The 25134-nt window shown below is 43.8% G+C and overlaps 1 protein-coding gene across 19 annotated transcripts in view; it reads left to right on the top strand.

Moving 5' to 3' along the window:
• Positions 1-25134, top strand: part of LOC134218429 (collagen alpha-1(XVIII) chain) — an 865092-nt gene that overhangs the window by 728779 nt on the left and 111179 nt on the right. For 17 of the 19 annotated variants that reach the window (XM_062697407.1, XM_062697401.1, XM_062697402.1 and 14 more), the window contains one exon: positions 14925-15092. The exons of the other annotated variants lie outside the window; for them this stretch is intronic. In XM_062697407.1, the coding sequence (XP_062553391.1) occupies positions 14925-15092 (168 nt within the window). The remainder of the gene's footprint in view (positions 1-14924; positions 15093-25134) is intronic. 19 annotated transcript variants of the gene reach the window in all.

Genomic DNA, 25134 nt, shown 5'->3' with positions numbered 1-25134 from the left:
TCGGGCACACATCCTTTACCGATTTGCTCACAACAAATTGCATTCGACGTAGAATCCTGTCCCGTTGTTTCCTATTGAAAGTTGGCCATATCGGACTATGGGATCGAAAATTATACCATTTTTGCCTTTCGCATATACAAAGTATACGTAAAGGCTATATGTTGGCTCCAAAAACGAACTTTCGATAGGAGTCCCGGAGACCCATAGTGTTATATACCGATCGACTCAGCTCGACGAATTGAGGTGATGTCTGTGTGTGCGTGTGTGTGTATGTGTGTGTATGTGTGTATGTGTGTGCGCAAAATAATCGCACTCATTTTTCAGGCACTTATTTTTAACGGATTTTCTCGCAACATGTTGCATTCGATGCGGAATCTTGTCCCATTGTTTCGTATTGAAAATTGGCCCAATCGGACTATGGGATTCGGAGTTATGGCCAAAATACATTTTTCAAAATCTAACTCATTTTAGTCACATATGTACCCTCAGCCAAATTGCTCGCAAGAAGTTGCATTCGATGCAGAATCCGGTTCCATTGTTTCCTGTTGAAAATTGGCCGGATCGGACTATAGGTTCAGAAGTTATGGTTAGAACACTTTTTTTTCACCAAAAGTGCGTAGATATTACTCACTCGAAAGAAACGAGAAAGGCACCATCACCGCTAGGTGGATTAATCTGGGTTTTTTCATTTTTCATTCAAAGTGTAGTGATTGGACATTAGACGACACATGGTTCGAATGAAATCTCGTCCCATATTCAATTTTTTGAACCATGGACGCTTCGACACCTGCGGGCGAATTGAACATCTACCCCATCTACAAATGGGGAGTTGTCCATTTCTGTTGCCAGCTGTTCAAGGTTTCCTGACGAACTAATGTGAAAAATTCACCGAAGGTGATTTGCCGATCGTAAACATCACCTTCCATAGCGCCCACCTTAGACAAAGAGTCCGCTTTCTCATTTCCCGGGATCGAGCAATGAGAAGGGACCCAAGCCATGGTGATTGTGTAAGACCATTGTGATAAGGCACTCAATGCTTTCCGTATCCCATTCGCCGAGTGCTTAACCGGTTTCATTGACCGAACAGCCTCCAAGGAAAACTGTCGGTGAAGATGAAAAAGTGGTCAGGAGGGAGGGATGCGATTTGCTCGAGTGAAGAGTATATAGCTGCTAGCTCAGCAGTATACACGGAACAAGGCTCTTTGAGCTTAAAGTAGGCGCTATGAAAAACGTTGAAAACACCGAAACCAGTGGAGTCATCCATTTTTGACCCGTCTGTGAAAAAGCTTCTCTCCTCACTGGCGTGCCCGTATTTGCTTGCAAATAATGGAGGTATGACCTCCGCACGAAGGAAGTCTGGTATTCCATGAACCTCCTGCTTCATGGACAGATCAAAAGTAACAGAGGAACTGTAAGAGTCTAAGAAGTTAGCACGATTGGTGTCAACCGAAGATGGGCTTTACTACCACAGTATTGACCCGATTTTATCTACCCTCGATTTTATCACGTTTTCGACCCGATTTTATCACACTCCGATTATATTACGTTTCGACCCGATTTTGACACCCCAAAAATTCACACCAATTTTTTTCCACGGCGAGAAGCATGAGATGAAGAGGGAGAAGTGAGACGTCTCACTTCTCACTTCTTACCCCTCATTTTTCACTTTTCACATGATACATTTGACCTTTTTTTTTTTTTTTATAATTTCATTTATTTAAAGGCTCAAGTGCCAGTAGGCATGACGGAGCCGCTTTTCTTTTGAAATAGTTTTACAATTTCATGAACTTCGTCTTAGTTCTAGTGGTTAGTTCTTGGGGAGCCGAAAAACTCGCGGCTTGGCCGAGGTTAAGGAGTACATAAGAAAAAAAAAGAGGATGGGATAGGGCCTAGGGAGTGTTGTTTTTAAACACCGTTGTTGTAAGGTTTTCATGGCTGATTAACGTAGCGTGGACTTTGCAAGAACTGTAAAGATACAAAATACGTATTTTCCGAGCGGAGGGGGGGAGGCAAAGTAGACTTTTCCTAACAGATAACAGAGGGGTTAGACGAAGACATTGATACGTTTTAAGAACTTGTGTACAAGAATCATGTAGTCCAAGTCAAGGTTACCCAGTACGTCTCTAATGTTTTCCTTATCTGATTTCCCTTGGGCCCGGAGGATGAACATAAATCGGACCTGGCAACTTCGTATTCGGGACATTCCCAGACAACGTGGTTGATGTCTTGATAACCTGCACCGCACCTACAGCGATTGCTGTCTGCCAGTCCTATTCGATAGGAATGCGCGTTTAGTGAATAGTGATTGGACATTAGCCGACACATTACCTTGATAAAGTCTCGGCTAAGGTCCAACCCCTTGAACCAAGGTTTCTTCGATACCTGTGGAAGTATGGAATGTAACCATCTCCCCAAATCTCCTTCATCCCACTTACGTTTCCAACTGAGCAAGACTTGCTGACGGACAATTGTAAAAAACTCGTTGAAGGCGATCTGACGCTCATAAATATCGCCTTCCATAGCGCCCACCCTGGCAAGTGAGTCCGCTCTCTCATTACCCGGAATTGAGCAATGTGAAGGGACCCATACCAGGGTGATAGTGTATAAGCGATTCGATAGAGCACTCAATATGGTTCGTATTTCCCTAAGGAAATATGGTGAATGCTGTACCGGCCTCATTGAACGAATAGCCTCTATTGAGCTGAGACTATCCGTAAAAATGAAGTATTTATCAGAGGGAAGAGGCGATTCGCTCTAATGCATAGTGTATAGCCGCTAGTTCTGCGACCTATACGGAACAGGGGTTACGAAGTTTATGAGCGGCGCTACGAAAATTGTTGAAGGCAACGAAAGCAGTGGATTCATTTGTTTTTGACCGGGTGGTGAAAAACTTTTTGTCGCAACTGATATGGCAGTACTTGCTTGCAAAAATTTGAGGTATACACTCCAATCGGAGATGATCTGGAATTCCATGGATTTCCTGTCTCATGGTAAGATCAAAAACTACAGTAGAACTGGAAGAGTCTAAGAAGCAACAACGACTGGGAATGTATGATGAAGAGGCAATTTCCAGGCTCATGTACCAGTAGTACAGTGTCATAAATTTTGTTTGGAAGTTTCGTTCAATTAGCTTCTCGAAATTTTCAATAACCAAAGGATTTAATACCTCACAGCGAGTGAGGAACCTTAACGACAATTCCGCGAAACGATCTGATAAAGGAAGTACCCCCGCAAGTACCTCTAAACTCATTGTATGAGTCGAGTTCATACAGCCTAACGCGATACGAAGACAACGGTATTGAATCCGTTGCAGCTTCAAAATGTGTGTTTTCGCGGCGGATTGAAAACAGAAACTACCGTATTCTATGACCGAGAGAATCGTTGTACGATAAAGCTTTATCAGATCTTCCGGGTGGGCTCCCCACCATGTTCCGGTAATTGTTCGCATGAAGTTGATACGTTGTTGGCATTTCTGATACAGATGTCTAATGTGCTTTCCCCAGTTGCCTTTCGAGTCGAACCAGACCCCTAAATATTTATGGGAAATGCCTTGAGCGATTTTCTTACCCTTATGTGAAGCTCTAGTTCGGGTGGCTTATGCTTCCTAGAAAAGACAATCAGCTCAGTTTTCTCCGGAGAGAATTCGATACCCAGCTGAATAGCCCACGAAGACAAATTGTCTAAAGTATCTTGCAATGGTCCTTGCAGATCGTTTGCCCCTGTTCCTGTGAAGGATACAACGGCGTCATCCGCAAGCTGTCTTAACGAGCAATTTTCCATGAGACACTCATCGATGCCTCTAACGTAAAAATTATAAAGAAGGGGCTTAATTATGAGCCCTGGGGGAGACCCATGTAACTAATTCTAGAAGTTGTTGAGTTTCCATGAGAAAAGCTCATATGTTTCTCACACAACAAGTTGTACAAATAGTTATTCAATATTGGTGAAAGCCCACACTCGTGGAGTTTGTCTGAAAGGACGTCAACGCAAACCGAGTCAAAAGCCCCCTTAATGTCCAAAAAAACTGAACCCATTTGTTCTTTGTGTGAGTAGGCCAGTTGGATTTCTGTAGAAAGCAGCGCAAGACAGTCGTTCGTTCCCTTGCCTCTGCGGAATCCAAATTGGGTATCTGATAGAAAGCCGTTCGATTCAACCCATCTGTCGAGCCGATTAAGAATCATCTTCTCAAACAACTTCCGTATGCACGACAACATCGCGATTGGACGGTACGAGTTATGATCCGTCACAGGTTTCTCCGGCTTTTTAATGGCGATCACTCTTACCAGTCTCCATTCATCTGGAACAATGTTGTTCTCCAGGAGTTGATTATATAAGTTCAACAAGCGCCTCTTCGCGACGTCGGGGAGGTTTTTAAGCAGGTTGAACTTAATTCCATCCATTCCTGGGGCAGAATTGTTGCACGAAAGGAGGGCAAGCGAGAACTCGATCATCAAAAAGGGGTTATCGATTTCACTTCGACCGACATTAGCGTCACGCACGATTGATTGACCTGGAACGGAATCCGGGCACACTTTTTTTGGCGAAAGCGAAGATCCAGCGAGGAGAACTTTCCCTGTCTTCGTTAACCGGCGCCGCGTTTCGCATTCTCCTCCCGACAGTCCAAAGAGTTGACATCGACGTTTCCCGCGATAGCCCATTAACGAAATGCCGCCAGTAACCGCGTTTCTTGGCATTAACAAGACTCTTGAATTTACGTTCAAGAGAAATATATCTGTCGTAATTATCCCGTGTACCGCGCTTTCGATAGTCCTTGAACGCGTCAGATTTTTCTCGATAAACTCTAGTGCACTCGTTATCCCACCAAAGGGGAGTGGGAGGACGAAGACGCGCATTGAGTTTCGGTATAGGTCGACGCTGTGACTGAAGCGCGCTGTTGTGAATCAAACCGGCGAGAAATCGGTATTCTTCCAACGGAGGAAGTACGTCGACCAATTGTTCACCATCGATGATCGCCTCAGCATATTTTCCCCAGTCAATGTGTTTCGTGAGGTCATATGTATAGTCGATCTGATGATTCTTACGCGATCCATTGGTAATTGAGATTTCGATAGGCAGGTGATCACTGCCATGGGGATCCTGAATCACTTTCCACGTGCAATCCAATGTTAGTGAAATTGAACAGATTGAGAGGTCAATTCTACTTTCGAGTCCTGATGGTGCCACACGTGTTGCTTCTCCGTTATTCAAATATGTCATATTGAAGTAGTCACACATGTCATAAATCAAGGAAGAACGGTTGTCATCGGTAAGTTCCCCCCAGGCTGTACCGTGTGAGTTGAAATCTCCTAGAATCAACCGCGGCTCCGGCATAGCTGAGCAAATGGCCGTGAGATCTCTGTGTCGCACCGTCGCATTCGGCGGTATATACACAGAAGCTATGCTGAAGCTTTTTCCTCGTATGGTGACATGACATGCGACTACTTCAGTGCCTGTCATCGAGGGAAGATCTATTCTGTAAAAAGAGTGGAGCTTGTTGATCCCCAAGAGCACCCCTCCATATCCATCACCTCGATCTCGGCGAATAATGTTGAAATCGTGGAAAGAGGGATTTTTATCTGAAGTTAGCCATGTTTCACTGAGAGTAAATGCATCACAACCTGTGCTGTGAACTAAATATTTAAACGCTGCTAAATTTTTGATGATACTCCTACAATTCCACTGTAGAACTGTGATCACATCCCTGACCTCGTTGGTTGTATTAGCCATCGAAGGATATGATCGAGTCAAGAATAGGCCACTTTAAACTTAGTTGCTTCAAAAAGGGTTTCATTAAAGAAATTATCATATTAATGATGTTTCTTGTTGATGGGGAAAGTTCCAATATGTTGAAGATGAAATCCACAATCCCAGAAAGCGACATTTTGTTTGATGCTTCAGCTTGTTGTTGCTGAGGCTCGCATTGATCATATTGTTTTTCCTGCTTTCTGAGCGAAAAAGTGGAACAACTGGGGTTTTAGATGTTCCAGGAAGTGACGGAAAATCATTAGCCACAAATTTGAACCCAGGAGGAGAAATTTTCTTGGGTTTTCCGCCACTTGCTAATTTTCAGGGAGGGTCGGAAAACCTGTTGTTCGACAGAGACACTTTGAGATACTTGTTGGCGCAGTAGATTTGATCCCATACGCTCCCGCTACGCTCCTGTTTCGACAACAGTGTACTCTTCACCGTCCCCAGAGACAGAGCCTTCGTCATCTTGGGGAAGGGAAGAGAAGATGTTATCAGTGGCGATAGATTGGGTTGAAGGTACAGCGGCTGGGGCGAGCTTCTTTAGCATTTCTGCGTAAGTTCGCCTCTCTCGCTGTTGGAGAGCGGATTTGATGTTTTCCCCGCTCTATGTACCGCGGGCATGCAGAGATATTATGCGGAGAATCGCCACAGCAAGTGCATTTGGGTTCCTTGCTGCAGGGACCCTCGACATGTTGTTCGCCACATTTGTTGCAGCGTGGCTTATTACAGCAGTACGTTTCGGTGTGCCCAATTTGTTGGCACCTATTGCAGTGCATGACCGTCGGCACATAGAGACGGACAGGTAAACGAAGTTTTCCCATTAGTAAGAAGTCAGGCAGTGCTGATCCAGAAAAGGTCACTCGAAAAGAATCAGATGGTTTTTCGTGCCATCTGCTGACACAAAGTTCATTTGCCTGACATCAAGGATCTGGACTGCTGGAACCGCTCGGTTTTTAAATCCACCAGTGCCAGCCTTGATGTCATCGCTTGTTAGAAACGGTTCGGTGACCACTCCTGCAACCTCAACTTCGTGACTTAAAATGTAAACATGATATTCCATGCGAAAGAGCTCACAGGCAGCAATCTTGTTCGCCTGTTCGCGATCACTTACAGTGATGCGAAGCTTATTGCGGCTCGGTGAGTTAACTTCTTCAATGCTCGAAACGACTTTGCCAGATCTTTTCGATTTGTAATTTATTTAGCGGTTTGTCTTTGGGCCGAAAGAAAACCAGAAAGGGACCCTTAGATCCGGGTGGATAAGCCTTTAGGCGGGGTGCGCCGGGTGGGGTAGCCAGAAGAAGGACCATGATGTTGGTATGCACCAACAGACTGAGTTGGGTTAGTATCCATTCGCTCTGAGGATTCTAACGTAGGAGTGGCAGATGACTTACTTTCCATTGGTGCCGTATTGATAGAATCTTTGGCCTCCGGCACAGTAAAAAGTGTTCCAATCAAGTTTTCATATGACGGAGAAGGTATCTCGTCGTCGGAAATCTCAAATTCTGAGCCCCCGCCTTTATCATTAATTTCCATTCAGCTTGTGGATTCAGGACCGCAAACGATTAGAATCGTAGCGATATTATTTGAAAAATGCAACAGAGACAGAAACCAAAAAAAAACGCACAAAAAAAAAAAAAAATAGAAAACTAAAAAAAAAATAATAATAAAAAAAAAAAAGTTCAAAGACCAAATTAGCCTATTACTTGGTTTTACTTATATACTAAAAATGAAAGGCGTTTTATCAAATACTTAGTGAAAAAAAAACAAAAAAAAAAGATAATAAGAGAGGTGTGATAATGGGATGATAATTTTTAACTGGAATGGGAATAATAACAGTGGAATGAAAAAAAAAATATTTACAAAACTAGCTGGACAAAGTGGGAATGAAAACTGTAGTGTTGAGAACCACTGCTAGCAATAAAGACCAACCTAGCTTCAGACAACAGCAGATATAGCGGAATAAAAAAACAAATTTATACCTAGCCGTGCAGCCTTCACTGCGTACCTTCTGTTGTGTGGATGCTGCTGTTTCTCAGTCCGTTTTATCCCACATCAACAGCTTCTGTACTGCGGCTGGCTGATCGCATTGGTTTCTGCTTGGCTATAGATGCAGAGTGATGCGCTTGTGTAGGGGCCGGTCGAGACGAGATCAATGTGATGATTGGCTTCTCCCTAACGATGGATCCGATTAATTGATGGCGATCGGATTTTCTGGTCTTCGACACCAATGCCGGAGGTCTCGGCCAGGACACGATGCTTCCCCGGACCAGAAGAAGACGCTCTTGCCAACTTGGCAAAGAAAAACCGTGGGTAAAAACTCTAATCAGGAGAAAAACTCACGGAAAAAATTGCACGTCGCGAAAACAAACCGACTGCTTTGAGCGTACAACTGGGAATGATACATTTGACCTTTTTTTTTGTCTTTATTAAGGAGACTTTCAGCCTCTGAATACATGAACACACATGAACGACCTATTCGGCCAAATGACCAATTCGGCCAAATGATCTATTCCGTGAATTGGCCTTTTCGGCCAAATGACCTGTTCGGCCAAATGACCTTTTCGGTCAAATGACCTCTTCGGCCAACTGGCTTATTCGGCCAAATGACCTATTTAATGAAATGGCCTTTTTGACCAAATGACTTTCGGCCTAATGGTCTGTTCGGCCAAATGGTATATTCGGCCTAGTGGCCTTCGGCCAAATGGCATTCGGCCGAACGGTATTTGGCAAACAGCCCTTCCCTGTTACACACCACGTGAAGAGAGAAGTAAGTAGTGAGAAGAGAGAAGTGAGAAGTAAGAAATGAAAAGTGAAAAGTAAAATGTAAGAAGTGAGAAATGATAAGTAAGAAGAGAGAAGCAGGCATTGCAATATCATCTGAGCACAGGATATCATCTTTGCTTGTGCAAAGATATTATTCCTAATCAAAGAGCACTTTGGAAAAATATTATCATTTGAGCATTTGGTGATGATCCTGATAGCCAGCGCGGTTCGGGGTTTGTTCATGTTGCGAGGGCGTTGCTACAACAAAAACAACGAAAAAACTTTTCTCCATGGCGAACATTGCACTTTGTTTACTGAGCAGATAGATAACTAAGATCGATATCCCAGCATATCATCAGTATCTTTGCTCTGAAGATCACATGATGGGATAAATTGCAATGCCTGGAGAGAAGTGAAGAAGAAAGGAAAGAAGAAAAATGAAAAATGAAAGATGGAGAATGTAAGAAAGGGTGAAGGAAGACGGAAGGAGAAAGAAGGAAGAAGTAATAAGAAAGAAGGTAGAAGTAAGAAAAAAGAAGACAGAAGGAAAAAGGACGAAGGAAGAAGAAAGAGGAAGAAGAAAGAAGAAAAAATAAGGAAGAAGGAAGAAAAAATAAGGAACAAGGAATTAGGAAAATAGAAAGCAAAGGAAAATGGCAGAAGACTTCCTGGAAGAAAAAGGAAAAAAAAGAAGGAAGAAGGAAAAAAGGAGTAAGAGTCAAGGAAACAGGAAGAAGAAATATAAAAAGGAGAAAGAATAAAGAAGAAGGTGGATGATAGAAGGAAGAAGGGAAAAAGAAAAAGGAAGAAGGAAGAACGATGAAAGAAGAAGGAAGAAGAAAATAGGAAGGAGGAAGGAGAAAAAATAAAGATAGTAGAAGGGAGAGTCAAATAAAAAGGAAGAAAGAAAAAAGAAGGCAGAAAGAAAAAAGCAGGAAGATGGCAGTAGATAGAAAGAAAAAAGAAAAAAGAAGAATCAAAAGGGAAGGAAAAATAAGGAGCAAGGAATAAGAAAAATAGAAAGCAAAGGAAAATTGCAGAAGACAGAAAGAAAAAGAAAAAAAAGAGGGAGGAGAAAAGGAGTAAGAGTCAAGGAAACAGGAATAAGAAATAAAAAAAAGGAGAAATAAAGAAGAAGGTGGTTGATAAAAGGATGAAGGGAAAAAGAAAAAGAAGAAGAAGGACTATGAAAGAAGAAGGAAGTAGAAAATAGGAAGAAGGAAGAAGGAAAAATAAAGATAGTAGAAGGAAGAGTCAATTAAAAAGGAAGAAAGAAAAAGAAAGCAGAAAGATGGCAGTAGATAGAAAGAAAAAAGAAGAGAGAAAAAAAGAGAAAGACGGAAGAAGAATGAAAAGGAAGAAAAAAAAGAAGGAAGATGACAGAAGAAAGTAAGAAAAAAAAGAAAGAAAAAATGATAAAGAAGAAGGAAAAGAAGGAAAAAGGAATGAAGAACAAAGAAGAATAAAAAGAGTTTCGAAATAGAGAAAAATAGAGTTTCTCTTTGCTTCCTTTCTCTTTCGATTATTACAAAACTATACTAAAGTTTACTTCGGATTTCTTCGCATATATCTAAAGACGATAGCTTTATCTAGCATGCTGAAGTAAAATGTAGCAAAAAATGCAAAACTAGCTTATTTATTAGCGAAAAAGAGCGCAAGCAAAGAGAGCCTCTCTTTTGCACAAACGACCTATTCTCAAAGCACTCTAGAGATAAGGAAAAAGAAAAAATGAAGAACTAACCAGTAGAAAGAAGAAGAAGGAATATAGCAGAAAGGAGAAAGAAAAAAGAGCAAAAAAAGAAGATGGAAGAAGGAAAAAGGAAGAAAGATTTTGTTAAGAAAATTATTTTGAGCTTTTTAGTGGAATGTCTTCACTTGTCATAAGACGAGTTTGTACAATCCCATTGAAATTCCACCACTTAATTGTATCTTGACAGATACGTATTTCGACCTCAACAGTAAGGCCGTCTTCAGTGTCTCGTACTTCGAGTCAAGTCGAGTACAAGTCGAGTCAAGTACGAGACACTGAAGACGGCCTTACTGTTGAGGTCGAAATACGTATCTGTCAAGATACAATTAAGTGGTGGAATTTCAATGGGATTGTACAAACTCGTCTTATGACAAGGAAGAAAGAGTCAAGGAAGTAGGAAGAAGAAAGAAGATAGAAGAAAGAAGATAGAAGGAAGAAGAAAGAAAAAAGAAGGAAAAATGGAGAAAGTTGGAAAAAGGGAGCAGGAAGAAGGAATAAAGAATAATGAAGAAGGAAGAAGAAGAACGAAGAATAACGAAGAAGGAAGAAGGAGGAAAGAAGAAGTAATTACTTTTCTTTATTTTTTATCACTTTTCTTTATTTAGTATTTTCTTCATCGGAATGTACAGTCTTAATGAAGTCTGATGGAGAAAAGCCATGTTGAGCGACTTTCCATGTAACTAACTCAGTATGGCATACAAACTCCACATCTTTTCAACATCATTACAAGACAAAAACTAAAAACAATACAAAACATTTGGCGTACGGAATACAAACATTCACTTATCTAAACAAAATATTTATCCCAGAAAGTCCATGTAGTCATCTGTCGTTTGATTCATTGCAGCTCTCGTCTCGTCCCGTCATTGATAAAGTCCGTAGCAATTGAGAAAAAAAAAATCTCCAATATTGAGGTGTGTGGACATTCACTCACCTTCTGGTCCATGTCAACTGACTTGAAGTCTATGTTGGAAGGTTGCAGCAGATGTGTTGAAGTCGAAAAGCTCGAAAAATTCGTTGAAGCTCCTTGACATAAATCTAATTGGGTCATGTAATCCATATTCGGTGTTCCTGGCGTCAAGTCTTAAAAACTCTTGTTGTCGAAGGATCGATTTCTCCTAACAGAACAGAGATCAAAGGTATAGCGGGTTACGAAATTCTTTAGTTATTTTGAAAATAAACCCGAGCTGCATGTTGGCTCTAGAGATCATGTCGTTATAGTGTATGCGAAATGTGAGTGCCGAATCAAGTGTAACACCCAAATCACAAACTTGCGAAACACGAGAGAGAGCCTGATTTGTGATTGAATAATCGTAGCTAATGGGGTGTTGTCAACGGTGGAAGGATATGACGTAGCATTTCTGTACACTCTAAGTTAGAAAGTTGTTCGAGCACCATTCACCCAGGCAGTCAAGAAGTAGTTGCAGTTTTTTTTTCAGTCTTGACATTTGTCACAATCATATATAGCTTCAAGTCATCAGCATAGAATATTTGGCATCCATCTGGAAGCACTGTGGAGAGTTCGTTGATGAAGAGCAGAAATAAAAGCGGGCCAAGGTTGCTGCCTTGGGGCACGCCAGATGGGTTAGTGAAAATGTTGGATGTTTCCGTTCCTATCTTCACCACAAGCTGTCGGTTCGTCAAATATGATTTGAGCCAGCAGATGATATTTTGGCCTATGCCAAGTTTCCGGGCAAGCAATATTCCATGATCAACTCGTTCGAATGCAGATTTGAAATCGGTGTACACTGTATCGACTTGTGCACCGGAGTCCATATTTTGCAAGCATAGTGATATAAATTGTGTAAGATTAGTTGCAGTTGACCTTTTAGGATAAAATCCATGCTGATCCGGAGATATATGTGCTTTACATGCCGCAAATAGTATGTCGTTCATGATGATTTCAAAAATTATGGAACAGGAGCATAGAGATATGATGCCTTGATAGTTTTCAACGTTTTGCTTATCGTTCTTCTTATGCACTGGAAACATCACAGAAAATTTCCATGATGAGAGAAACTTGCACTGACTTAGCGAATGGTTGAAAAGTATTTTTAACGGCAAAATCAATGCCTCACTACACCTTTAAAAAATGCATGACGGAATGCCATCAGGACTAGCTAAAGAAGAAAATGAAGAAAAAAGGAAAAAAGAAAAAAGAAGAAAAAGAGGGATGAACTTCTATGTTTTCACTTCCTACTCGATACGTGATGAACTTATACTTACGAGATAAAAAAATCATGGAAATAAAGTTTAAAAACAAAAAAAAACTTCCCGCTCGGCCTGATGATCGTAAGGCCTAATGAACATTCGGACTAATGACCTCCGGCCTAACGGGCTTTGACCTAATGGCCTGATACCCACAGCGACGAAAAGGGACTATCAATTGGGAGCTCGGTTCGTGGAACTGCAAATCCCTTCACTTCATCGGGAGCAGTGTTTGTAAAATCTCAAATTCCCAAATCTCATGAGCGATGCAAATCAAGTACGAAAAAGAAGGCATTCGTCTACCTTAGATCCTTGCTGACTTGCTTGCTTGCATGCTTCAGTCAAAGTCAATGATTGATGTTTGAATAATGTCCAACAAATATCGATTCAGTATACTTTTTAGTCTCCAGTTAGCCTAGCGAGCAAAGGTGTAGGATTTCCAATCCGGAAATGGTGAGTTCGATTCTCGGCCCGGCATAGGATGTTTTCGGATGGGAAACAATCTCGACTTTCTGGACATAGTGTATCCATTGTATCCAGCTTTCAATTAATAACTGAGGAAATACTTATAGAATATTATGTTGAGCCCTAGAAGAAGAAGGAGAAGATGATATGCCTTGATTATATTGACGTTTGTCTCTCAATCTGCCTCTAATTTGAACGACGGTATCAGATCTATGTGGACGTGGATGTATGGATAGAAGGGGCCGTGGTTTTCAGAAATCGTTTTCAATAGACAACGAAAAACAAGAAAACAAGTTTATCGCACTTGTATGTAAGGGGGAAATACAAAATTGAATAGGCAGTCCCCACTGAGAAGCTATTTAATGAAACACTTCGTTCTTCCTCATTTTGCGTTGGGGACTATATATTTTTTTCATCGGAACCAGTGCCCCTCGCATTCGGTGCCTTTTTGACGGAATTTATAGCCCTCAAATCAGTTCATTATCGTAACAGCTTGCGTAAAACGGTGTGCTATATATCGTCAGTGTATTCAAAGATGATAAGCGAGAGATTTTTTATATTTATTATTTTTTTTCATGTTGTTCTGTTGATTGCGCTATTCAAATTATTTCATGAAAAAAATGTTACTCAGGTCATTTTGAAAAGTTAAGCGAGAAATATCTATATGAAGCAAAAAATAAGTTTCTAGCTTCCCTTACACTTGAATTGCCATACCAGGCACGACATTGCTTATGTATCTCCCTACATGCGATTTTCCTCTCCGTTCTCGAGTTTCGGTATTTTTATTCTTTTTTATTGGTCTCAGATTTGGTCTGGTTTGGTTGATATTTGACTCGCAGCCATCCATGTGACGACATTCCGTTCCGTTCCTCCTCATTCCAACACAAACATCAGCCCACCAAATCGTATAGGCACCGAACCTATTTATATGTGGCGTAGCACTTTGCCACTGTGCGGTCGTCCTCGGTGCTCTTATTGCCAGCAGGTCCTTCTGTTTGGTTTCGATGGGGCATGGTGGCACAAAATCGTATGACTGAAACCTGCAGCTGAAGAACGAAAAACAAAACCCAAAAACAATTGTCAAGACCCCGGACGAGAAACACCGTACCACTGTTGGCCGGACGATCGTCGGTCGATGTGTGCCCATTGTTGCCGGCAGAAATATGACAAATCTAATTCGAATCAACTTCAGATGGTAATACGTTTATTGCTATTGTTTGTACAATTTATGGCACGAGGTGTAGAACTTGGTGATTAGGGTGGTTAGATTGCCGTGACAAATAGGAATTTTCCTAATGGAAATCGTCGGGAATGGAATGAGGATGTATTAACTACGGCGAAAAAACTAATCGTTAACTATTATTGAGCTGTACACATGTTCTACGGGCATGCGATGCCATGATTTCTGTACAAAGCTTGGCTATAATCTTACATAAACTGGTACTGGTAAATCTGCTTTCACGTTTCCAACAGCTTTTATAAGAGTCTAAGAAGCAACTGCAATAAACTTCTGTCTAAGAACCATCTATAAAATATAACGACAGAACATATTTCTTCGCACAAGTACATACCTACTTACACATATCAACCCACACTTATCCAAGATAATCGAAACAATATCATCTTCGTGTCCCAAGAGAGACGGACAAACGGCAAGCTCACGACTGGAGTGTATTTTATATCAGTACAATTTTATTGAACTTTTCTTTTCAGTCTCCGTTTCTATTATTTGTTGAGCAAAACACGCCGACAAACCGATTGTTTGTTGTTGCGAACTTACTCCTATCGGGAGCACATTCCCCCCATGCCGCGCTTTCTTTCGTTCTTAGTTAACTCAAACTGAATGACTTTTCGTTCAAAAGTTTTTTTTTAAACAACAATCAATGCTCGCCGTTCCTGCCCACCCAATTTTCCACGAAGATACTGAAGGAAGACTTTTCTTTTTTCCCCCTTTTCTCTATCTCGTTTATCTACCTGCCCGCTGATGTAGGAATCGATGCTGGGAGCACCCGGTATCCAAGGGCTGAGAAGCGCATCGCCGGGCTCGAAGGGCGATCCGGGTGAAAAGGGTGACATCGGCCTTGCCGGCCCAAAGGGCGAACAGGGCAGCAAAGGGGAACGGGGCGACCCGGGGCTCATCGGTGCCAAGGGCGAAAGGGTAGGCACTGAGCAGCGGGAAATAGAAAGCGATTTTCGTTGCGGTTTATGTGGGTTCTCAGCGGTTTGGTATAGAGACGTTAGATGCGTAAATAATAAAATACGAATGAGTTTATCATTGGAAAACAAATTAACGAATTATACGAATATATTGCAAATTAACTAAAAAAAATCAGTTTTTTAATGATGATGATTATTTTTACACAATTAGTTGAAAAAAATCGCTTCAATCAGTTTTGATTTTTTGTTGAATCATTGAATTTTCTTGAAATGTATTTCATTACTAATGTTTTTGATTTTTTCTGACACCACACACTCTTCAGAATTTCATAAGCAGTTTTCCATCAAAATGGAACAGGCTAACCGGTGGTCACGGAACAGATTCCGGTACGTCCGAAAACTTAGTTCGGAAAGAATAAATAGAAATTTGAAGATTCTTTAGTAAATAAAAGAGATCCGTATTTTTATGGTTGCCACGAAGCACGTTCCGGAACTACTCGAATCTACGGTGGAATAGGCCAAATTTGAATTGCCAAGAAGATTATTTGTCCGACACCTCAAGCTCTTCTGAATTCCATGAAAACAGAAAATACTCAATAGATCCGGAACTCATGGAATCTTCGATATAAGAATCCGAAGTTAATTAGAGTGAGAAATCATTCATCCGATACCTCAAGCACAGAATTTTATGAGTATTTGAGCAGCTTTTCAACCTGCCATAAGACGAGTTTAGTACTATTCCATTTCATTCCACCATGTTGACGAGGCGAAGCTGAGGCCCGCCAATCATAAGATTTCTTAAAATGGAACTCAATATTGAAATGAAATTGTTCACGGTACTTTTGGAATTTTCGTTAAAGAGGATTAACGGAGAGTTTGTCCGACGTCTCAAACTGTCCAGAATTTGTAAATTAGAAACACTCCAAGTTTCTTTTCTGCTGACCACTGAACAAGTTTAACAACTTCCGAGGAGAAAGGCACTTCTGGATTATCTGCATTTTACATAATTGATGACCAACCGTGTCCACACGGTGAATTGTAAATAAACGTAGATAAGATTTCGTATTGTGACGTATTATGTACAATAGATAGAATGATCGAAGGGAAACATAAGGCGTTGTTTTGAAGAACTATTCTCCACTTCCGAGGCCAGATCTCTGGATCTTTCAACTCTCTACTAGCCGCGTGGTCCACGAGCTTTGCCAGGGGCGTTCTCTGAATCGGCATCTACGAGACCGTCCATCCATTGCTATACCTTTTCCAGGTTCTCCTACTTGATTTTCACCAGATTTTTCTGATGCTGCGACGTTGGGGGGTGGATTTCGATGCTGTATGCTGCGCTGGTTTCTTGGATCACTGGGGCACTAATTTCAGCTGGAGTCGCTCGGGGGTTTTAATTTTGAAAACACTTGCACAACCTGGGCACGACCAATGTATGTCTGAAGTGTCACCCCACGTCGCAGCATAAGAAAAATCAAGTAGGCGTAGCGGAAACAGGAAAATTGAACAGCTGAATCAAGGTGAATACACCCTGAGCTGAACTCTAAGAAGAGAAAAAGTGTCAATTGCAGTATTTGGAGCAGAAGTAAAGCTTGCTACAGGAGCTTGAGAGTGAAACATCATCACAGATCAGCAATCCGGATTCGTAACATAAATATTCTTTATGATGATCGTACATCGACGGATCGCCGAAGAAACGCAGGACAACGATTTAAGATTTCCTAAATATTGAAGCAGTGGTCAGAAATGACTGTATCTGCCACAATACAGAATGATGCTACTGATCATTATGTTGCACCTTCTGTTCTGCATAAAGAACTTGAAGTTGATCCATGACCACCACAACGTTCCAGCTCTCGTCTGGGCATTCTCTCGAACCGCGGAGGGGCAAGAACATTCATTTATGGCTTATATTTTATTCCAGGACAAGGTTCTACCCCAATATCTCGTTTGCAGCAACGCAACGTAATTACGCATTGAATCGAAGCCAGTAAGCAGCAAGACAGGCTGTATAAAAAGACTTGCCAGACTTCGCCGGACGCCCAGAAGAGCGGCCGCTTTTTTCCTCGATGTTCAACTAATCAACTCAGCTTTACGGGTTCTCGAACGAGGGATTTCCCTCAGGCTACGGAAGTGTCTCAGTGGAAATGCGTTGGAAGGAGTTGAGTGCCATATGCTTCATCCACCTAATGTGCAGGGAGTTATAACTCCTCTCAAGATTTTTTTTCCTTTATTTAAATGACACACCTCTCAAGATATTGTACGGACGTCCGGAAGTCATCATTCAGGCTATCGTCGCGGTTATTACCGTTACCGTGCATCTGGTTACTGTGATTCACCTTGCGCTCAGTGGAGAAAACCAAGTTGCGGCAGTGGAAGCCTGTGAGATTGGGTATTTCGTGTATAACGCTTCATTTAGATACGAGTTGATAGAAAGGCTACCACCGATGTTAAAACTGGATTATGCGAAGAACATTCGTGACAATCCGTTGCTCAACCTTCTGGACTTATGGAGTTTATGGCTACGCTTTGTGGCTGAAGATGCCAGCGTCGTATCATTTTCCGCAGGAAGAGCTTCAAAAAAGGATAGCTTTTTGAACATTCATTCAGAGGAGAATAACATTTCGTTAAGGAGATCGTCGTACGCCGCTACAAACAACGAAATGTCCTCAAAGGTTATTGGCAAAGAATGTATGGAATACAAAGAGCGTTATTCGACTCTATAGCAATGTAAACGGTTTAAGGAGCTTGGGTATGATTCTAGATGGGCGGTAGTGCGAGAGTTCAGAATATGTCGATGGTACCAGCGGATGTACCTACCTGCACCTGCACGAGAAATAAGGGAACTGGAGCTTCAAGTACAACGCGAGATAGAAGAGCAGCAGTTGCAGCAAGAGCAGGAAATGTTGGACGCTCAACAAACACGCAGCAGTCGGTCTCGGATGTCAGGAGAGCTTTTCAGAAAGCTGGAGTTCCTCAGGGAGCAGGAGGCGATTATCAAGGCGAACAAAACGAAGTCAATGAAACCGGTACAGGAAGTGCCTGAAATCGTCGACAACGAGCCAGAGTCCAGCGAAAACGAAAGCAGCGAGTCATTGGACTATCCAGCGAAAAGCCGTCACAGTCAGAGCCGGTATGACAGCTAGCAAAGCAGTCATGATCCCGACGGGCCGGGGCGTGATATTGGCCATATCTCGAAACAGCAGCTAGCCGCTCGGAAAGCAGTGTCCCAGCACCTTCCGAAGTTTCGTGGAGAGCCGGAAGTCTGGCCGCTGTTTATCATAGGCTTTGAGCACACGACGGCGGCGTGCGGGTTCACGAACTTGAAGAACTTGAAGCGGCTGCAGGACTGTCTACAGGGATACGCACTCGAGGCCGCCAGGAGTTGGCTAGTTCTACCGGATTCGGTTCCGGATGTTATTTGTGACCTGAGGGATCTTTTCGGAAGGCCGGAGAAGTTGCTGGAGACGCTGTTGACAAAAGTGAGGAATGCTCCTGCACCGAGAGAAGATCGGCTGGAGACCCTCTTTAACTTCGGAATCACGGTGAAGCAACTGTGCGATCATCTTGAAGCTGCTCAACTCAGAGACCACCTGAACAACCCGATGCTGGTACATTAATTGGTCGACAGGCTATCGCCAAGTTATAAGCTCGACTGGGTCCAGTTCAAGCTTGGAAAAGTGGACAGTCCGCTGAGGATGTTCACGAACTTCACCACCACCAAAATCGTTTCGGATGTGTCTGAAATTACGGAGCTCACACTGCTGTCAGTTAACGAGCAAGCGCGTCCAGGGAGAGATAATCCTAGGAAGAAGGAGTTTGTGCATGTGCATGAATGTGAACAGAAGCGGGACGAAGGATTGCGAAGCGAGGCACTCAGTTGGCCGTGTTGGATCTGTGAGCGAACGGATCATCTGTTCAGAAATTGCGATGAGTTCCGGCGAATGAATATCGTCGAGAGGCTTAGCTAGGTGAAGAGGCAGAAACTGTGTGGAGTCTGCCTGAACAAACATGGTAGTATTCGCTGCTCATCAAAGATATGGTGCGTGGTGCGAGGTTGTCAAGGAAACCATCATCCTCTGTTACATCGCGTGGAAAGATCTGTGCAATTGCAGAAAGCGATATCTGACTGCACGGTGATTTTCCGGATGATGCCGGTAACGCTACACGTCGGCAGGCGTCAATACGACACCGTCGCGTTGCTGGACGAAGGGTTGAAAGCTGAAGGTTCATTGGAGCCGTTGATAGTAACGTGGACCGGGAACATCAACCGGTTCAATAACGAGTCCCGCTTCGTAGAGATGATGATGTCAGCAAAGGGATCGAAGGAGAAGTTTCCTTGTGGGTGTGCCAGTGAAAGATTTTCCGTCCAGGGTGCTGACCATCCTCATCAGTTTGGATAACCTGCACCTGTTTGCGCCGCTGGAGTCACGTGTTGGTAGACCGAACGAACCGATCGCCGTGCGATCGAAGATGGGGTGGACAAAATATGGGTCCGAAAGCCGGCGATCCAGCTTTCATACATACCTGAGTCTTCATTCTATCGCGCCGGTGAGCAATCAGGAGCTCCATGATTTGATGCGGGAGTATGTGCTGGAAGAAACAGCGGTTGCATCGTACGCTGTTCCAGAACCGACGGAAGAGAAGCGTGCTAGGGAGATCCTGGAGGCGACAACACAGCGAGTGGGCCATCGCCTTTAAACTGGGCTGTTGTGGCGCAGCAACGTCCGGAAATTCACCGATAGCTACCCAATGGTCATGCGGAGAGTGCATGCACTCGATCATAAATTAGAAAGGAATCGAGAAATACCAGCCCTTTCTGCTACGCGCACAAAGTAATCGACGCAGAGTTGATGGAGACAGCTCAATCTGCAGTGTGGTACCTGCTCCTAAACGTTGTGATGAACCTACGAAAGCCAGGAAAAGTACTTCTGGTATGGGATGCAGTAGCATCGGTGAATGGAATTTCCCTGAATTCGGAGCTGCTTAAAGATCCGGATATGTTAGTTCCCCTTCCGCGAGTCCTCTGCCATTTCCGAGAACGCCCGATCGCCTTCGGAGGCGACATTCAGGAAATGTACCACCAAATCCGCATAAGATCGGAGGACAAGCAGGCGCAGAGATTCCTGTTCAGGTCAAGTAGCGATGAGGCCTCACAGATATTCGTGATGGACGTGACGACTTTCGAATCCACGTGTTCGCCCAGTTCGGCGCAGTTCGTGAAGAACGTCAATGTGGAGCAATTTGCGGAGAGGTACCCGGAAGCAGCAGATGCAATAGTCAAACGTCATTACGTGGACGATTACTACGACAGTGTGGACACCGTGGAAGAAGCGATTCAGAGAGGCAACGAAGTGAGAGTCGTTCATTCGTGTGGTAGTTTTCGAATTAGGAACTGGGTGTCTAACTCCAATGCGTTCCTGCAGGAGGCTAGCGAGTAAAGCGGTGAGTCGGCAGTACACTTTAGCGAAGATAAGGCTGCAGAGTATGAACGTGTGCTGGGCGTAGTATGGGATACGATCAAAGACGTCTTCTGTTTTGAGACCGCTTCGAAGTTCGACTGTTCCAAAGTCCTCCGAGGACAAGAATGTCCTACCAAGCGGGTGGTACTCAGCTCAGTAGTCATGGCACAGTTGGATCCGGCCGGATTCCTAGCTCCAGTTACCATCCTGGGTGTAAAATGCTGGCGCGAGATCTGTGGATCCGCGTCTGGAGCTTCTGGCGGCGGTACTGAGTGCACGGATGTCACATACGGTGCGCGAAAACCACAACATATCAATTAGCGGTATTTTGGATAGATGCAGAGGTGGTACTATCGTGGATAAGATCCGACCAGCGCCGCCCTAAACAGTTTGTGGGTTTCCGCATCGGAGAGACCCTGAGTTTGACTAGACTAGCAGACTGACGGTGAGTACCGACAAGCCTAAACATTGCAGACCTGCTGACGAAGTGGGGAAAGGATCTAGATCTACATCCGAGCGGTCCGTGGGCACGAGGCCCACAGTTTCTGTATGCCCGGGAGGAAGATTGGCCGAGGAAGAGGTTGCCGCCGGCGAATACGATTGAGGAACTTCGAGTTCATCTGTTGCTACACGACGTGCAGGTACCAGCGGGTCTGATGGACGCGCACCGTATCTCGAAGTGGACGATACTGGTTCGAACAATGGCGTGTGTATTCCGATTCGTGTCCAACTGTAGACGGCGAAAAAAAGCTGCCGATACAAACGCTGAGAGCAACGAAAGGTCAGCAGAAGTCGCATATATCGAATGCGGTTGCGTCGGTTCAACTACCACTACATCAGAAGGAGTACGAGCAAGCAGAGCGATGTTTGCTGAAGGTGGCGCAGTCGGAGAGTTTTATCGATGAGCTGAAGATGTTGTCGAGGAACAAAGATCGTCCGGCGAGCCAGTGGATGGCACTCGAGAAGTCTAGTCCGCTATACAAGCTGACCCCACTGGTAGATGAGTATGGCTTGATTAGAATAGAGGGCCGCGCGGAGCAGGTGGAGTTTCTACCGTTGCGGTTCCCAGTTATTCTTCCGAACGACCACAGAATTACGAAGCTGGTAGTCAAGCATTACCAGGAGTGGCCATGGAAACCGCCAGGTGGTTAAAAACGACAACTAATTGCATATTATTCGGCAACTCGGCCGTACGAAAACCATTTTTTTGTTAAATATCTTGGCTGTGCATATGCACAGCATATGTTTCGAAATGGACAAATTGATATGAAATTTGCGAAAAAGAATCCACGTGTCTTGGAGGACTCAGAACCCTCAACCTCCTACTCTCTAGATAGGCGTGATAACCCCTACACAACAAGACCACTTAAAGGTCACGTTTGCGGAAAAGCCATCAGAATCCGAGTACCAACCTCCACCGCGGTTAGCTCTCTTTTTTACCAAATTGAATATCTTTCGGATGCTTGATTTGCCCAATCTCCACATTTGCTTTACTGTTGTATATCCACAGCCAAGCGAGTGCACATTGTTTATTAAACGAGAGGATCGCACTCCATGCCCCCAGCAACGGACTGGGCGGGACGGTATAGAATGCGAATTCAATCGCACTCTGCTGTGCCAAAGGCTTGCTTGGCTAAAGCATTTGATGAGTTTGATTGCCTTTACGTAAACGGTCGCGTGTACTCAGACGACTAATGACGGTGAAAGACCGACACTTGATTACAATTAATTGCATATTATTCGGCAACTCGGCCGTACGAAAACCATTTTTTTGTTAAATATCTTGGCTGTGCATATGCACAGCATATGTTTCGAAATGGACAAATTGATATGAAATTTGCGAAAAAGAATCCACGTGTCTTGGAGGGACTCGAACCCTCAACCTCCTACTCTCTAGATAGGCGCAAAAAAGAGAGCTAACCGCGGTGGAGGTTGGTACTCGGATTCTGATGGCTTTTCCGCAAACGTGACCTTTAAGTGGTCTTGTTGTGTAGGGGTTATCACGCCTATCTAGAGAGTAGGAGGTTGAGGGTTCGAGTCCCTCCAAGACACGTGGATTCTTTTTCGCAAATTTCATATCAATTTGTCCATTTCGAAACATATGCTGTGCATATGCACAGCCAAGATATTTAACAAAAATGGTTTTCGTACGGCCGAGTTGAATAATATGCAATTAATTGTAATCAAGTGTCGTCGGTCTTTCACCGTCATTAGTCGTCTGAGTACACGCGACCGTTTACGTAAAGGCAATCAAACTCATCAAATGCTTTAGCCAAGCAAGCCTTTGGCACAGCAGAGTGCGATTGAATTCGCATTCTATACCGTCCCGCCCAGTCCGTTGCTGGGGGGCATGGAGTGCGATCCTCTCGTTTAATAAACAATGTGCACTCGCTTGGCTGTGGATATACAACAGTAAAGCAAATGTGGAGATTGGGCAAATCAAGCATCCGAAAGATATTCAATTTGCAAAAAAGATCTAGCCGCGCTGGAGGTTGGTACTCGGGTTTTGATGGCTTTTCCGCAGACGTGACCTTTAAGTGGTCTTGTTGTGTAGGGGGTTATCATGCCTATCTAGAGAGTAGGAGGTTGGGGTTCGAGTCCCTCCAAGACACGTGGATTCTTTTTCGCAAATTTCATATCAATTTGTCCATTTCGAAACATATGCTGTGCATATGCACAGCCAAGATATTTAACAAAAAAATGGTTAAAAACGAGTTGCGGCAGCTGTTCTACATTCCGCATTTAATGCAATGGTGAGTGTCGGTGGCCTGCGTCTGGTGTAAAGTACATTGCTGTCATCTCCATGCTCCACGCACGGGTGGCTCCAGTACCAGTGCAGCGCATTACGCCGAATCTTCGGCCATTTAGCTATGTGGGCGTCGAATATCTGGGCCGTTTGACGTGACTGTAGGACGTCGAACAGAGAAACGTTGGATAGCGCTGTTCACCTGCATGGTGATACGAGCGGCACATTTGGAGGTAGCACACGGACTGGCAACACTGTTCTGTTTGATGTCGATATACCGGTTTATCGGTCGCCGGGCTGGCCGATTGAATTCTTCTCCGACAATGGGATGAATCTGCGAGGAGCAAGCAAGAAAGTAGTAGAGGTTGTACAGGGCATCAGAGATGACTGTGCAGACCAGCTGACGAATGCAAGGACGAGGTGGACGTTTAATCCTCCCGCTGCGCCTCATTTAGGGGTGTCTGGGAGCGGTTGGTGCGTTCCGTGAAGGAGGCGCAAACAGCGTTGAACGATGGAAGGCGACTGACGGACGAGATTCTGTAGACGGTAACCGTAGAGGCTAAGGACGTCGTCCCTACGCCTACGTGTCCTTCTCACCTACGTGCCACAACAGAACAACGAGGCAGAAGCACTAACCCCAAACCACTTCTTGAGAGGTGGATCACCGAATCATCCACCCAATCCAGCAGTTGCTCTCCGGGACGCCTTCCAGCGGTCCCAGCAAATAGCCAGCGTGATGTGGGATAGATGGATCAAGGAGTACGTGCCTTTGCTGAACCAGAGGTCCAAGTGGTTGGGCGAGTCAAGACCGTTACAAGCAGAAGATTTGGTGTATATCATAGATGGTGCCAACCGGAAGTGTTGGGTTCGTGGAGTGGTAAAAGAACCGATAGTGTCCGGAGACGGAAGTGTCCTTCAAGCGTGGATGCGTACTAGCACCGGAAGGTGCAAGCGAGCGTCAGCGATGCTGGCCGTGATAGAAGTTGAGGAAGGTAACCCTGAGCCGGAAGTGGCCTTCGGGGCAGAGTTACGGGCCGGGGAATGTTCTGACAACCCTGCCCGCGTCACAACCAACATTTGGCCGATTAGGTAAATGTCAGTTCACAGCTGACATTATGGTGAGAGTGAGTGATGAAATTGAAGCGGGGGAGAAACACATACGTTGAAGATTTAAAAAGGGAAAATATAAACAAATGGCCGAAGTTGACTAAATAGAATTAGTAGCGAATCGAAGAAAATTTTATTGCAAGAGGAGCGTTGAACAGTGAATGAAATCGAGATTGTATTTGTGGTTAGAGTGAATTACGTTGAGTCTGGTCAGCAGATAACAATTAAGTACACTCTGACGCAGGACAGTACAGTGGTGCTCAAACTATCGAAGACAGCCCACGGACTAATCAGACGACAATTAAACGAACGACACAGAAAGCGAGTAGAACAGACAAGTCTAAGTGGACGATTGAGACGGAAGTTGTGCAAAGGTTGATTACCGAAACGGCTTCGTTCAATATCCGACCGTCCGAATACCCAACAAAAAGGTAAATCTCCACGAGATACATACTGTAAAAAGCCTACAACTTCGTTCACAGACGTTGCAAATGTCCAAGTTAGAGAAAAGGTTTCAACATCTGGAAGGATTGCCGGGAAGATAAACGAACCCATAAAGGCAAAAACACGCCTAGGGTGGGGTGTGTCCTGTCCAGGGTCCTGTTCGATGACAAAAACCGGCGTCGGTCATACTAACCATCACTGCGTTCAAATTTGTGAATGTGAATTCAAATCAAATAATAAGTTGCACGAGACCATGAAGCAGTATTTCTCGCTGGAAAGCCTTG

Source organism: Armigeres subalbatus, chromosome 2 (genome assembly GCF_024139115.2).
Source record: "Armigeres subalbatus isolate Guangzhou_Male chromosome 2, GZ_Asu_2, whole genome shotgun sequence".
In the NCBI taxonomy this organism is placed as follows: Eukaryota; Metazoa; Arthropoda; class Insecta; order Diptera; family Culicidae; genus Armigeres; species Armigeres subalbatus.
Note: the sequence above shows the minus strand (reverse complement) of the source record. Positions and strands in the feature narration are given on the sequence as shown.